The following is a 14418-nucleotide window of genomic DNA, read 5'->3' as shown; positions in this document are numbered from 1 at the left end:
GGAGGAGAGAGAAAGAGAGGGAGGAGAGAGAGGGAGGAGAGAGAGAAAGAGGGAGGAGAGAGGGGGAGGAGAGAGAGGGAGGAGAGAGAGGGAGAGAGAGGGAGAGGGGGAGGAGAGAGAGGGAGAGGGAGGAGAGAGAGGGAGGAGAGAGAGAGAGGGGAGAGAGAGGGAGGAGATAGAGGGAGAGGGGGAGGAGAGAGAGGGAGGAGAGAGAGGGAGGAGAGAGGGAGGAGAGAGAGGGAGAGAGAGGGAGGAGAGAGAGGGAGAGGGGGAGGAGAGAGAGGGAGGAGAGAGAGGGAGAGAGAGGGAGGAGAGAGAGGGAGAGAGAGGGAGGAGAGAGAGGGGAGAGAGAGGCTTGAGTCATGAGGAGGAAGTGAAGAATCCCTGGCTCAGATCTGTTCTCACCACATGGAAGGAGCTGATCAGAACAAACTAAACACAGACGTTACAAACTTAAACTGGTAAAACTTTAGGACCATCGCAGGATGTGGCAGCATTTAACATGTTTTAATTAAATAAACATTTTCCAGCGACAAAATCACACAAAATAAACAATTATACGTCAAAATATCAGGCGAATATTTCATTAAATTACATTTGATTTTAAAACAAAAACAGCAACAAAACAAAAGACAAAACTGTTTAAAACTGTTTTGTCTTTTGTAAATTTCACACAAAATTAATTCAAAGGCAAAAGTTAAAGCTGGAGACGAAACCAGGACTAAACCAGGACTAAACCAGGTCTAAACCAGGTCTAAACCAGGACTAAACCAGGTCTAAACCAGGTCTAAACCAGGACTAAACCAGGACTAAACCAGGTCTAAACCAGGTCTAAACCAGGACTAAACCAGGACTAAACCAGGACTAAACCAGGACTAAACCAGGTCTAAACCAGGTCTAAACCAGGACTAAACCAGGTCTAAACCAGGTCTAAACCAGGACTAAACCAGGACTAAACCAGGTCTAAACCAGGTCTAAACCAGGACTAAACCAGGTCTAAACCAGGTCTAAACCAGGACTAAACCAGGACTAAACCAGGACTAAACCAGGACTAAACCAGGTCTAAACCAGGTCTAAACCAGGACTAAACCAGGTCTAAACCAGGTCTAAACCAGGACTAAACCAGGACTAAACCAGGACTAAACCAGGTCTAAACCAGGTCTAAACCAGGACTAAACCAGGTCTAAACCAGGTCTAAACCAGGACTAAACCAGGACTAAACCAGGTCTAAACCAGGTCTAAACCAGGACTAAACCAGGACTAAACCAGGACTAAACCAGGACTAAACCAGGACTAAACCAGGTCTAAACCAGGACTAAACCAGGTCTAAACCAGGTCTAAACCAGGACTAAACCAGGACTAAACCAGGTCTAAACCAGGTCTAAACCAGGTCTAAACCAGGACTAAACCAGGACTAAACCAGGACTAAACCAGGTCTAAACCAGGACTAAACCAGGACTAAACCAGGTCTAAACCAGGTCTAAACCAGGACTAAACCAGGACTAAACCAGGTCTAAACCAGGTCTAAACCAGGACTAAACCAGGACTAAACCAGGACTAAACCAGGACTAAACCAGGTCTAAACCAGGACTAAACCAGGACTAAACCAGGTCTAAACCAGGTCTAAACCAGGACTAAACCAGGTCTAAACCAGGTCTAAACCAGGACTAAACCAGGACTAAACCAGGACTAAACCAGGTCTAAACCAGGTCTAAACCAGGACTAAACCAGGTCTAAACCAGGTCTAAACCAGGTCTAAACCAGGTCTAAACCAGGACTAAACCAGGACTAAACCAGGACTAAACCAGGTCTAAACCAGGACTAAACCAGGTCTAAACCAGGTCTAAACCAGGACTAAACCAGGACTAAACCAGGTCTAAACCAGGACTAAACCAGGTCTAAACCAGGTCTAAACCAGGACTAAACCAGGTCTAAACCAGGTCTAAACCAGGACTAAACCAGGACTAAACCAGGACTAAACCAGGTCTAAACCAGGACTAAACCAGGTCTAAACCAGGTCTAAACCAGGACTAAACCAGGTCTAAACCAGGTCTAAACCAGGACTAAACCAGGTCTAAACCAGGACTAAACCAGGACTAAACCAGGTCTAAACCAGGACTAAACCAGGACTAAACCAGGACTAAACCAGGTCTAAACCAGGTCTAAACCAGGACTAAACCAGGTCTAAACCAGGACTAAACCAGGACGAAACCAGGACTAAACCAGGACTAAACCAGGTCTAAACCAGGTCTAAACCAGGACTAAACCAGGACTAAACCAGGACTAAACCAGGTCTAAACCAGGACTAAACCAGGTCTAAACCAGGTCTAAACCAGGACTAAACCAGGTCTAAACCAGGTCTAAACCAGGACTAAACCAGGTCTAAACCAGGACTAAACCAGGTCTAAACCAGGACTAAACCAGGACTAAACCAGGTCTAAACCAGGTCTAAACCAGGACTAAACCAGGACTAAACCAGGACTAAACCAGGTCTAAACCAGGTCTAAACCAGGACTAAACCAGGTCTAAACCAGGTCTAAACCAGGACTAAACCAGGTCTAAACCAGGACTAAACCAGGACTAAACCAGGTCTAAACCAGGTCTAAACCAGGACTAAACCAGGTCTAAACCAGGTCTAAACCAGGACTAAACCAGGACTAAACCAGGACTAAACCAGGACTAAACCAGGACTAAACCAGGTCTAAACCAGGACTAAACCAGGTCTAAACCAGGTCTAAACCAGGACTAAACCAGGACTAAACCAGGTCTAAACCAGGTCTAAACCAGGACTAAACCAGGACTAAACCAGGACTAAACCAGGACTAAACCAGGTCTAAACCAGGTCTAAACCAGGTCTAAACCAGGTCTAAACCAGGACTAAACCAGGTCTAAACCAGGACTAAACCAGGACTAAACCAGGTCTAAACCAGGACTAAACCAGGACTAAACCAGGACTAAACCAGGACTAAACCAGGTCTAAACCAGGTCTAAACCAGGTCTAAACCAGGACTAAACCAGGTCTAAACCAGGACTAAACCAGGACGAAACCAGGACTAAACCAGGACTAAACCAGGTCTAAACCACGTCTAAACCAGGACTAAACCAGGTCTAAACCAGGACTAAACCAGGTCTAAACCAGGACTAAACCAGGACGAAACCAGGACTAAACCAGGACTAAACCAGGTCTAAACCACGTCTAAACCAGGACTAAACCAGGACTAAACCAGGTCTAAACCAGGACTAAACCAGGACTAAACCAGGTCTAAACCAGGACTAAACCAGGACAACAGGTTGGTCTAGGTCTGGTCTTGGGACTGGACTCCATTTCCCAGGATTCCTCTGACGAAACCGGCGACGTCGGTGACTTTAGCCTCGTGTTCAATGAAAAACGGGTGAAGCTGAAAACAAACAGATCAAGTTTAAATAAAGAGAAAACTCCCTCATCATTGATAAGTACCAGGTCTAAACCAGGACTAAACCAGGACTAAACCAGGTCTAAACCAGGTCTAAACCAGGTCTAAACCAGGACTAAACCAGGTCTAAACCAGGTCTAAACCAGGACTAAACCAGGTCAACACCAGGTGGCCCTGTTGCACTCACCATGAGCTCGGCGTACGTCGGACGTTCTGACGACACTTTCTTTAAACTGAAAAACATATATTTTAATGATGATTATTATATATTTTCATATAATTTTAAATCAGTTTAGAATTTGTTCCTTGAGAATTTTTGCATATTTTTCTGTAATTTCTCCTTTTTAGTTGGTTGTGTGTGTGTTACCAGCGTGCAGTGAAGTCCCTGTAGGGGGCGCTGAAGCGTGCGGTGAAGTCCCTGTAGGGGGCGCTGAAGCGTGCGGTGAAGTCCCTGTAGGGGGCGCTGAAGCGTGCAGTGAAGTCCCTGTAGGGGGCGCTGAAGCGTGCGGTGAAGTCCCTGTAGGGGGCGCTGAAGCGTGCAGTGAAGTCCCTGTAGGGGGCACTGAAGCGTGCAGTGAAGTCCCTGTAGGGGGCGCTGAAGCGTGCGGTGAAGTCCCTGTAGGGGGCGCTGAAGCGTGCAGTGAAGTCCCTGTAGGGGGCGCTGAAGCGTGCAGTGAAGTCCCTGTAGGGGGCGCTGAAGCGTGTGCGTTACCAGCGTGCAGTGAAGTCCCTGTAGGGGGCGCTGAAGCGTGTGCGTTACCAGCGTGCAGTGAAGTCCCTGTAGGGGGCGCTGAAGCGTGCAGTAAAGTCCCTGTAGGGGGCGCTGAAGCGTGTGCGTTACCAGCGTGCAGTGAAGTCCCTGTAGGGGGCGCTGAAGCGTGCAGTAAAGTCCCTGTAGGGGGCGCTGAAGCGTGCAGTGAAGTCCCTGTAGGGGGCGCTGAAGCGTGCAGTAAAGTCCCTGTAGGGGGCACTGAAGCGTGCAGTGAAGTCCCTGTAGGGGGCGCTGAAGCGTGCAGTGAAGTCCCTGTAGGGGGCACTGAAGCGTGCGGTGAAGTCCCTGTAGGGGGCGCTGAAGCGTGTGCGTTACCAGCGTGCAGTGAAGTCCCTGTAGGGGGCGCTGAAGCGTGCAGTGAAGTCCCTGTAGGGGGCGCTGAAGCGTGCAGTGAAGTCCCTGTAGGGGGCACTGAAGCGTGCAGTAAAGTCCCTGTAGGGGGCGCTGAAGCGTGCAGTAAAGTCCCTGTAGGGGGCGCTGAAGCGTGCAGTGAAGTCCCTGTAGGAGGCGCTGAAGCGTGCAGTGAAGTCCCTGTAGGGGGCACTGAAGCGTGTGCGTTACCAGCGTGCAGTGAAGTCCCGGTAGGGGGCGCTGAAGCGTGCAGTAAAGTCCCTGTAGGGGGCGCTGAAGCGTGCAGTAAAGTCCCTGTAGGGGGCGCTGAAGCGTGCAGTGAAGTCCCTGTAGGAGGCGCTGAAGCGTGCAGTGAAGTCCCTGTAGGGGGCGCTGAAGCGTGCAGTAAAGTCCCTGTAGGGGGCGCTGAAGCGTGCAGTAAAGTCCCTGTAGGGGGCGCTGAAGCGTGCAGTGAAGTCCCTGTAGGAGGCGCTGAAGCGTGCGGTGAAGTCCCTGTAGGGGGCGCTGAAGCGTGTGCGTTACCAGCGTGCAGTGAAGTCCCTGTAGGGGGCGCTGAAGCGCTCTGGCAGCTGAGGAGAAGGATCCTCCACCACCTGCTTCAGCTGCTGGAACGGCGTCCCCCAGGAACCGTACGGGAAGTCCAGGATCGAGAGCTCCACCTGCGACAAGACACAGGGTCTAATCTGGGACTAAAGCGGGACTAAAGCGGGACTAAAGCGGGACTAAAGCGGGTACCAGGGTGATGCCCAGACTCCAGATGTCAGACTTCACGTTGTAGCCCTTCTGATTGGTCTCAGGGTTGATTCGTTCCGGCTGAAGAAGAAAAACAAAAGAACTTGAAGAAGAACAAAATTTAAATAAAATGGAAAAAGTGGATTTGAGGCCAGTTTTATTTTGGGAGGTTTTTGTGTCATAAACTCAAGATAATATTAGATCATTAAAGGTGTAATGGGACAAAGACTGGACTCAGGTCTGGACTCGGGTCAGGTCAGTGGTCCGGTCTGTGGTCCGGTCTGTGGTCCGGTCTGTGGTCAGGTCAGTGGTCCGGTCTGTGGTCCGGTCTGTGGTCCGGTCTGTGGTCCGGTCTGTGGTCCGGTCTGTGGTCCGGTCTGTGGTCAGGTCTGTGGTCAGGTCTGTGGTCAGGTCTGTGGTCAGGTCTGTGGTCAGGTCTGTGGTCCGGTCTGTGGTCAGGTCTGTGGTCAGGTCTGTGGTCAGGTCTGTGGTCAGGTCTGTGGTCCGGTCTGTGGTCAGTGGTCCGGTCTGTGGTCCGGTCTGTGGTCCGGTCTGTGGTCCGGTCTGTGGTCCGGTCTGTGGTCCGGTCTGTGGTCCGGTCTGTGGTCAGGTCTGTGGTCAGGTCTGTGGTCAGGTCTGTGGTCAGGTCTGTGGTCCGGTCTGTGGTCAGTGGTCCGGTCTGTGGTCCGGTCTGTGGTCCGGTCTGTGGTCCGGTCTGTGGTCCGGTCTGTGGTCCGGTCTGTGGTCCGGTCTGTGGTCCGGTCTGTGGTCCGGTCTGTGGTCTGTGGTCCGGTCTGTGGTCCGGTCTGTGGTCCGGTCTGTGGTCCGGTCTGTGGTCCGGTCTGTGGTCCGGTCTGTGGTCAGGTCTGTGGTCAGGTCTGTGGTCAGGTCTGTGGTCAGGTCAGTGGTCCGGTCTGTGGTCAGGTCTGTGGTCCGGTCTGTGGTCCGGTCTGTGGTCCGGTCTGTGGTCCGGTCTGTGGTCAGGTCTGTGGTCAGGTCTGTGGTCCGGTCTGTGGTCCGGTCTGTGGTCAGGTCTGTGGTCCGGTCTGTGGTCCGGTCTGTGGTCCGGTCTGTGGTCAGGTCTGTGGTCCGGTCTGTGGTCAGGTCTGTGGTCAGGTCTGTGGTCAGGTCAGTGGTCAGGACTTACGGCCATGTAGGGTTTGCAGCCGGCGTCCAGAGTCTTGGCGACAGAATCCACCAAATATCCACTGATCCCGAAGTCGCACATTTTCACTTGAGCCTCAGAGTTGATCAGAACGTTTGAGGGTTTAACATCTGAAGAGAGAGAGCAGGTTAGACCACTGACCGGACCACTGACCACTGACCACAGACCGGACCATGAGCCAGACCACAGTCTGGACCACAGTCTGGACCACAGTCTGGACCACAGACTGGACCACAGACCGGACCACAGACCAGACCACAGACCACAGACCGGACCACAGACCGGACCACAGACCGGACCACAGACCGGACCACAGACCAGACCACAGACCACAGACCGGACCACAGACCGGACCACAGACCGGACCACAGACCGGACCACAGACCAGACCACAGACCACAGACCGGACCACAGACCGGACCACAGACCGGACCACAGACCGGACCACAGACCGGACCACAGACCGGACCACACTACCTCGATGTATGACCTGAAGACGACTGTGAAGATGCTCCAGAGCTTTCACGATCTGAAACACAAGCACCAACTTCAGTGTTCAGTCTGTGTGTTCAGTTTGTGTGTTCAGTGTTCAGTCTGTGTGTTCAGTCTGTGTGTTCAGTGTTCAGTATGTGTGTTCAGTGTTCAGTCTGTGTGTTCAGTGTTCAGTCTGTGTGTTCAGTGTTCAGTCTGTGTGTTCAGTGTTCAGTGGGTGTGTTCAGTGGGTGTGTTCAGTGGGTGTGTTCAGTGGGTGTGTTCAGTGTTCAGTGTTCAGTGGGTGTGTTCAGTGGGTGTGTTCAGTGTTCAGTGGGTGTGTTCAGTGGGTGTGTTCAGTGGGTGTGTTCAGTGGGTGTGTTCAGTGTTCAGTGGGTGTGTTCAGTGGGTGTGTTCAGTGTTCAGTGGGTGTGTTCAGTGGGTGTGTTCAGTGGCTGTGTTCAGTGGCTGTGTTCAGTGTTCAGTGGGTGTGTTCAGTGGGTGTGTTCAGTGGGTGTGTTCAGTGTTCAGTGGGTGTGTTCAGTGGGTGTGTTCAGTGGCTGTGTTCAGTGGCTGTGTTCAGTGGCTGTGTTCAGTGTTCAGTGGGTGTGTTCAGTGGGTGTGTTCATTGGGTGTGTTCAGTGTTCAGTGGGTGTGTTCAGTGGGTGTGTTCAGTGGGTGTGTTCAGTGGGTGTGTTCAGTGTTCAGTGGGTGTGTTCAGTGGGTGTGTTCAGTGGGTGTGTTCAGTGGGTGTGTTCAGTGTTCAGTGGGTGTGTTCAGTGGGTGTGTTCAGTGGGTGTGTTCAGTGGGTGTGTTCAGTGTTCAGTGGGTGTGTTCAGTGGGTGTGTTCAGTGGGTGTGTTCAGTGGGTGTGTTCAGTGTTCAGTGGGTGTGTTCAGTGGGTGTGTTCAGTGGGTGTGTTCAGTGGGTGTGTTCAGTGGGTGTGTTCAGTGGGTGTGTTCAGTGTTCAGTGGGTGTGTTCAGTGGGTGTGTTCAGTGTTCAGTGGGTGTGTTCAGTGGGTGTGTTCAGTGGGTGTGTTCAGTGGGTGTGTTCAGTGTTCAGTGGGTGTGTTCAGTGGGTGTGTTCAGTGGGTGTGTTCAGTGGGTGTGTTCAGTGTTCAGTGGGTGTGTTCAGTGGGTGTGTTCAGTGGGTGTGTTCAGTGGGTGTGTTCAGTGTTCAGTGGGTGTGTTCAGTGGGTGTGTTCAGTGTTCAGTGGGTGTGTTCAGTGGGTGTGTTCAGTGGGTGTGTTCAGTGGGTGTGTTCAGTGTTCAGTGGGTGTGTTCAGTGGGTGTGTTCAGTGGGTGTGTTCAGTGTTCAGTGGGTGTGTTCAGTGGGTGTGTTCAGTGGGTGTGTTCAGTGGGTGTGTTCAGTGGGTGTGTTCAGTGTTCAGTGGGTGTGTTCAGTGGGTGTGTTCAGTGGGTGTGTTCAGTGGGTGTGTTCAGTGGGTGTGTTCAGTGGGTGTGTTCAGTGGGTGTGTTCAGACGCACAGAGACGGAGATCTTTCCCAGGACGTCCTCTGGAATGTTCTGTTCTTTGGCTTTCACTTGTTTGTAGAACTGATCCAGAGACGTGTCCATGAGCTCCATGCAGATCCACACATCGCCCTGAACACAGAGACACACCTGAACACTCCTGAACACAGAGACACACCTGAACACTCCTGAACACAGAGACACTCCTGAACACTCCTGAACACAGAGACACACCTGAACACTCCTGAACACACCTGAACACAGAGACACTCCTGAACACTCCTGAACACAGAGACACACCTGAACACTCCTGAACACAGAGACACTCCTGAACACTCCTGAACACAGAGACACACCTGAACACTCCTGAACACAGAGACACTCCTGAACACTCCTGAACACAGAGACACTCCTGAACACTCCTGAACACAGAGACACTCCTGAACACTGAGACACTCCTGAACACTGACACACCTGAACACTCCTGAACACACCTGAACACAGAGACACACCTGAACACTCCTGTACACTCCTGAACGCTGAGACACACCTGAACACTCCTGAACACAGAGACACACCTGAACACTCCTGAACACAGAGACACACCTGAACACAGTAACACACCTGAACACTTCTGAACACAGAGACAGACCTGAACACACCTGAACACTCCTGAACACAGAGACACACCTGAACACTCCTGAACACAGAGACACTCCTGAACACTCCTGAACACAGAGACACACCTGAACACTCCTGAACACAGAGACACTCCTGAACACTCCTGAACACAGAGACACTCCTGAACACTCCTGAACACAGAGACACTCCTGAACACTGACACACCTGAACACACCTGAACACAGAGACACACCTGAACACAGAGACACACCTGAACACTCCTGTACACTCCTGAACGCTGAGACACTCCTGAACACAGAGACACACCTGAACACTCCTGAACACAGAGACACACCTGAACACTCCTGAACACAGTAACACACCTGAACACTTCTGAACACAGAGACACACCTGAACACTCCTGAACACACCTGAACACAGAGACACTCCTGAACACTCCTGAACACAGAGACACTCCTGAACACTCCTGAACACAGAGACACACCTGAACACACCTGAACACAGAGACACTCCTGAACACTCCTGAACACAGAGACACTCCTGAACACTCCTGAACACAGTGACACACCTGAACACAGTGACACACCTGAACACAGTAACACACCTGAACACAGTGACATGCCCGAACACACCTGAACACAGTGACACACCTGAACACACTGACACACCTGAACACAGTGACACACCTGAACACACCTGAACACAGTGACACACCTGAACACACCTGAACACAGTGACACACCTGAACACAGTGACACACCCGAACACAGTAACACACCTGAACACAGTGACACACCTGAACACTCCTGAACACAGTGACACGCCTGAACACAGTGACACGCCCGAACACACCTGAACACAGTAACACACCTGAACACAGTGACACCTGAACAGTGACACACCTGAACACAGTGACACACCTGAACACAGTGACACACCTGAACACACCTGAACACAGTGACACACCTGAACACTCCTGAACACAGTGACACGCCTGAACACAGTGACACACCTGAACACAGTGACACACCTGAACACACCTGAACACAGTGACACACCTGAACACTCCTGAACACAGTGACACGCCTGAACACAGTGACACGCCCGAACCCACCTGAACACAGTAACACACCTGAACACAGTGACACACCTGAACACACCTGAACACAGTGACACACCTGAACACAGTGACACACCTGAACACAGTGACACACCTGAACACTCCTGAACACAGTGACCCGCCTGAACACAGTGACACGCCCGAACACACCTGAACACAGTGACACACCTGAACACTCCTGAACACAGTGACACGCCTGAACACAGTGACACGCCCGAACACAGTAACACACCTGAACACAGTGACACACCTGAACAGTGACACACCTGAACACAGTGACACACCTGAACACAGTGACACACCTGAACACACCTGAACACAGTGACACACCTGAACACAGTGACACACCTGAACACACCTGAACAGTGACACACCTGAACACAGTGACACACCTGAACACACCTGAACACAGTGACACACCTGAACACAGTGACACACCTGAACACAGTGACACACCTGAACACAGTGACACACCTGAACACTCCTGAACACAGTGACACGCCTGAACACAGTGACACGCCTGAACACAGTGACACGCCCGAACACACCTGAACACAGTGACACACCTGAACACTCCTGAACACAGTGACACGCCTGAACACAGTGACACGCCCGAACACACCTGAACACAGTAACACACCTGAACACCTGAACACAGTGACACACCTGAACACAGTGACACACCTGAACACAGTGACACACCTGAACACACCTGAACACAGTGACACACCTGAACACAGTGACACACCTGAACACAGTGACACACCTGAACACAGTGACACGCCTGAACACAGTGACACGCCCGAACACACCTGAACACAGTGACACACCTGAACACTCCTGAACACAGTGACACGCCTGAACACAGTGACACGCCCGAACACACCTGAACACAGTAACACACCTGAACACAGTGACACACCTGAACACAGTGACACACCTGAACACAGTGACACACCTGAACACACCTGAACACAGTGACACACCTGAACACAGTGACACACCTGAACACACCTGAACACAGTGACACACCCGAACACAGTAACACACCTGAACACAGTGACACACCTGAACACAGTGACACACCTGAACACACCTGAACACAGTGACACACCTGAACACAGTGACACGCCTGAACACAGTGACACGCCCGAACACACCTGAACACAGTGACACACCTGAACACTGACACACCTGAACACAGTGACACACCTGAACACAGTGACACACCTGAACACAGTGACACACAGTGACACACCTGAACACACCTGAACACAGTAACAGCGCCCCCTGCAGGTCTCACCTCTCTGAACATTGCTCCGTAGAAGGTCACAGTGTAGTCACAGTCCACAGTCCTCATGTTGATGTCCAAGTCCATGAGGAGCCTCTTCTGCTCCTGAGAGTTCACCGTGGCCCGGATCAACTGCAACACAAGGTCAGACACCAGGTCAAGAGGTCAGACACCAGGTCAAGAGGTCATACAACAGGTCAAGAGGTCATACACACGGTCAAGAGGTAAGACACCAGGTCAAGAGGTAAGACACCAGGTCAAGAGGTCATACAACAGGTCAAGAGGTCATACAACAGGTCAAGAGGTAAGACACCAGGTCAAGAGGTAAGACACCAGGTCAAGAGGTCATACAACAGGTCAAGAGGTCATACAACAGGTCAAGAGGTCAGACTCCAGGTCAAGAGGTCAGACACCAGCTCTCTCTTCAGACACAGATCTTCTCTGCAGACAGATGCCTCACCTTGACGGCCATGATGGTGTCGCTGGGCACGTGTCTCATCTTGTAGACGACCCCGTAGGCTCCTCGCCCGAGCTCCGACAGCTGCACCAGGTCGTCCGCCTGAACCTCGAAGTTCTGACACAAGTTTAGACATTTAGACGTTTAGATTTGTGATTTAAGTTTGATCTAAAACGTTACGTCAGAAGAACACGGACCTTTTCTCCAACAGTCACACAAGCTTTGGAGTCCAGGTCTCTGGGAGCGCTGAGGAGACAAACAAGGTCAAGATCCAGACACAGACACAGACACAGACCAGACACAGACACAGACACAGACCAGACACAGACCAGACACAGACACAGACACAGACACAGACCAGACACAGACACAGACACAGACCAGACACAGACCAGACACAGACCAGACACAGACCAGACACAGACCAGACACAGACCAGACACAGACACAGACACAGACACAGACCAGACACAGACCAGACACAGACACAGACCAGACACAGACCAGACACAGACCAGACACAGACACAGACCAGACACAGACACAGACCAGACACAGACACAGACCAGACACAGACACAGACACAGACCAGACACAGACACAGACACAGACCAGACACAGACCAGACACAGACCGGGCCGTGACCGTTGCTTTTGCATAAACGCTCTTCAGCTCTACAGGTCACATTTTTAAATGTTGTGTGTAGTTGGGACGAGCTGCGGTCATATCTGTGCAAATAATTCATCTTTATTACGTGTTCACCAGGAGATTCTACCTCTAATGAGCCTGAGAAATACAAGCAGAACAGGCAATGCTATATTGTGTACTGGACACATGTGACTATGTGCCCAGTGTGGGCCAGTGTGGGCCAGTGTGGGCCAGTGTGGGCCAGTGTGGGCCAGGTTTAGTTTGTAAAAGAGTATCAACTGTACCAGAGGACATAGAAGATGATCTCTTTTTGGATCAGTCTGTGGGCTCTTTGCATGGTTTTGGCGTGAGTTCTTTTTTTTACATTTTGTTTGTTCTATTGAGTTCTGTTGTTGTTGTTCCTTTGTGTGTTTGACCAGAGAGCTGTGCCACCAAAGCAGATTTATATTGATTCATGTTTAAAACAACGGCATCTGAAAGGTAAAGAATGGAATATTTGAACGTTAATGTCAAAGACACTGAGGATGAGAAAAGAGATATTATATACAGTACTTACAAGAACGCCATTTAAACAACTTAGAAGATTAAAAATTAACGACATTTGGTTATAACAGACATAAGAGGGGCGTGGCCTTTGAACAGGGGCGTGGCCTTTGAACAGGGGCGTGGCCTTTGAACAGGGGCGTGGCCTTTGAACAGAGTTTGAACACAAAGATAAAGATGTCAGATTTGTGCTGCTCAAGGGAAATATTAGATCAATACATTTCTAATCTGGACAAATTCTCAATATATTTTTGTAAATGTGAAAGAGAAGTTCATCTTGTTTTGACAGATGAAGAGTGGGAGGAGCTTAAAGTCACATGTTTCTTCATAACTCCAGGTCAAAGGTCACAATCTTCACAGGGAAATACAACAGCGCCACCAGGAGGCAGACCACTGTCCTGCTGCTCTCCAGGATTTAGATGGAGCTGATTATTGATTTATTTTGCTCCGGTCAGTTTCTGTGATTTTGTTCTTTTTATTTACATTTAAAAACTGAAAGAAAAAATAATGAAGGACTTTTTTTTATATTTTCACATTCTTGACGTAAAAGACTTTGTACCTCGGAACTGGAGTCGACTCAAAGACTTCTTTAGGAATCTTCAGAGGAGGTTTCTTCTTCCCTAAAGACACAACACACTTCTGACCCTGTTCTGTTATTACTGATATATATATATATATATATATATATATATATATATATATATATATTTTATATATATATATGTAACACTTTTACACCTGATGCCCTCCCTCACAGACTATGCTCCTCCCCTTCACACGTGACCCCACTGCCCCTCACGCACAGACTCACACGCGCGCGCTTCCAGGAACTGCTCGAACCGGAAGTGAACTTAAACAGCGCTCGTGCGCCCCTGAACCCCGTTTTCCCGCGTGCACGGGGGCGCGCGTGCACCCATGCGTGCTCCCGCGTGCACTCGTGCGCGTGCCCTACCTGCTCGTTGCGGCGCGGGCGCGCCTCGTCCGCCGCTCGCGCCCTGCATCGTGCACGCGTCTTTTGCAGAAACGACGCGCGTGAACCGAGACTCCGCGATGCGCGTGCGTCCATGCACGTGGAGCGGGAGCGTGCACGAGCCCCCGCGCGGCCCCGGGTCTGCAGAGTCTGACCTGGGCCTGGACTTGACTCGGATCAGAGTCTGAGCGGTACTTCCGGCTCCGCGCGGTGCGTTATGGGAGCTGGAGTCCGGGGCGTGTCTCACGCGCGCTGCGCGTGCACAGAGCGCGCGCTGCGCGTGCACAGAGCGGAGTTTATAAAGAACAGAAACATCAGAGTCACGAGTTTATTTCACCAAAACTAAAACTTTAAACATTTCATCAAGTTTG

The 14418-nt window shown here is 50.9% G+C and overlaps 1 protein-coding gene across 1 annotated transcript; it reads right to left on the bottom strand.

Moving 5' to 3' along the window:
* Positions 1 to 3281: 3281 nt before the first annotated feature.
* Positions 3282 to 14250, bottom strand: LOC140379563 (dual specificity mitogen-activated protein kinase kinase 6-like). The gene is made up of 12 exons (XM_072464238.1): positions 14030 to 14250; positions 13637 to 13697; positions 12084 to 12132; positions 11890 to 12003; positions 11442 to 11561; positions 8392 to 8508; positions 6911 to 6962; positions 6416 to 6543; positions 5272 to 5349; positions 5059 to 5195; positions 3601 to 3646; positions 3282 to 3398 (listed from the first exon to the last, which is right to left on the bottom strand). Exons 1-12 carry the CDS (start codon positions 14076 to 14078, stop codon positions 3297 to 3299), a joined length of 1053 nt encoding a protein of 350 aa, XP_072320339.1. The 5' UTR covers positions 14079 to 14250; the 3' UTR covers positions 3282 to 3296.
* Positions 14251 to 14418: the final 168 nt, after the last annotated feature.

Source organism: Eucyclogobius newberryi, unplaced genomic scaffold (genome assembly GCF_026437365.1).
Source record: "Eucyclogobius newberryi isolate DKJ021-1_F unplaced genomic scaffold, fEucNew1.0.hap1 SCAF_418, whole genome shotgun sequence".
Lineage (NCBI taxonomy): Eukaryota > Metazoa > Chordata > Actinopteri > Gobiiformes > Gobiidae > Eucyclogobius > Eucyclogobius newberryi.
Note: the sequence above shows the minus strand (reverse complement) of the source record. Positions and strands in the feature narration are given on the sequence as shown.

What these genes read in the sequence shown, in the direction of transcription:
- LOC140379563 (XM_072464238.1), bottom strand. Translation starts at nt 14,078, where the DNA reads ATGCAGGGCGCGAGCGGCGGACGAGGCGCGCCCGCGCCGCAACGAGCA. An exon ending in GCCCGCGCCGCAACGAGCAG is followed by an intron (nt 13,698 to 14,029) that starts GTAGGGCACGCG and finishes TTGTGTCTTTAG; the next exon opens with GGAAGAAGAAACCTCCTCTG. An exon ending in TGGGAAAGATCTCCGTCTCT is followed by an intron (nt 6,963 to 8,391) that starts GTGCGTCTGAAC and finishes CTTGTGTTTCAG; the next exon opens with ATCGTGAAAGCTCTGGAGCA.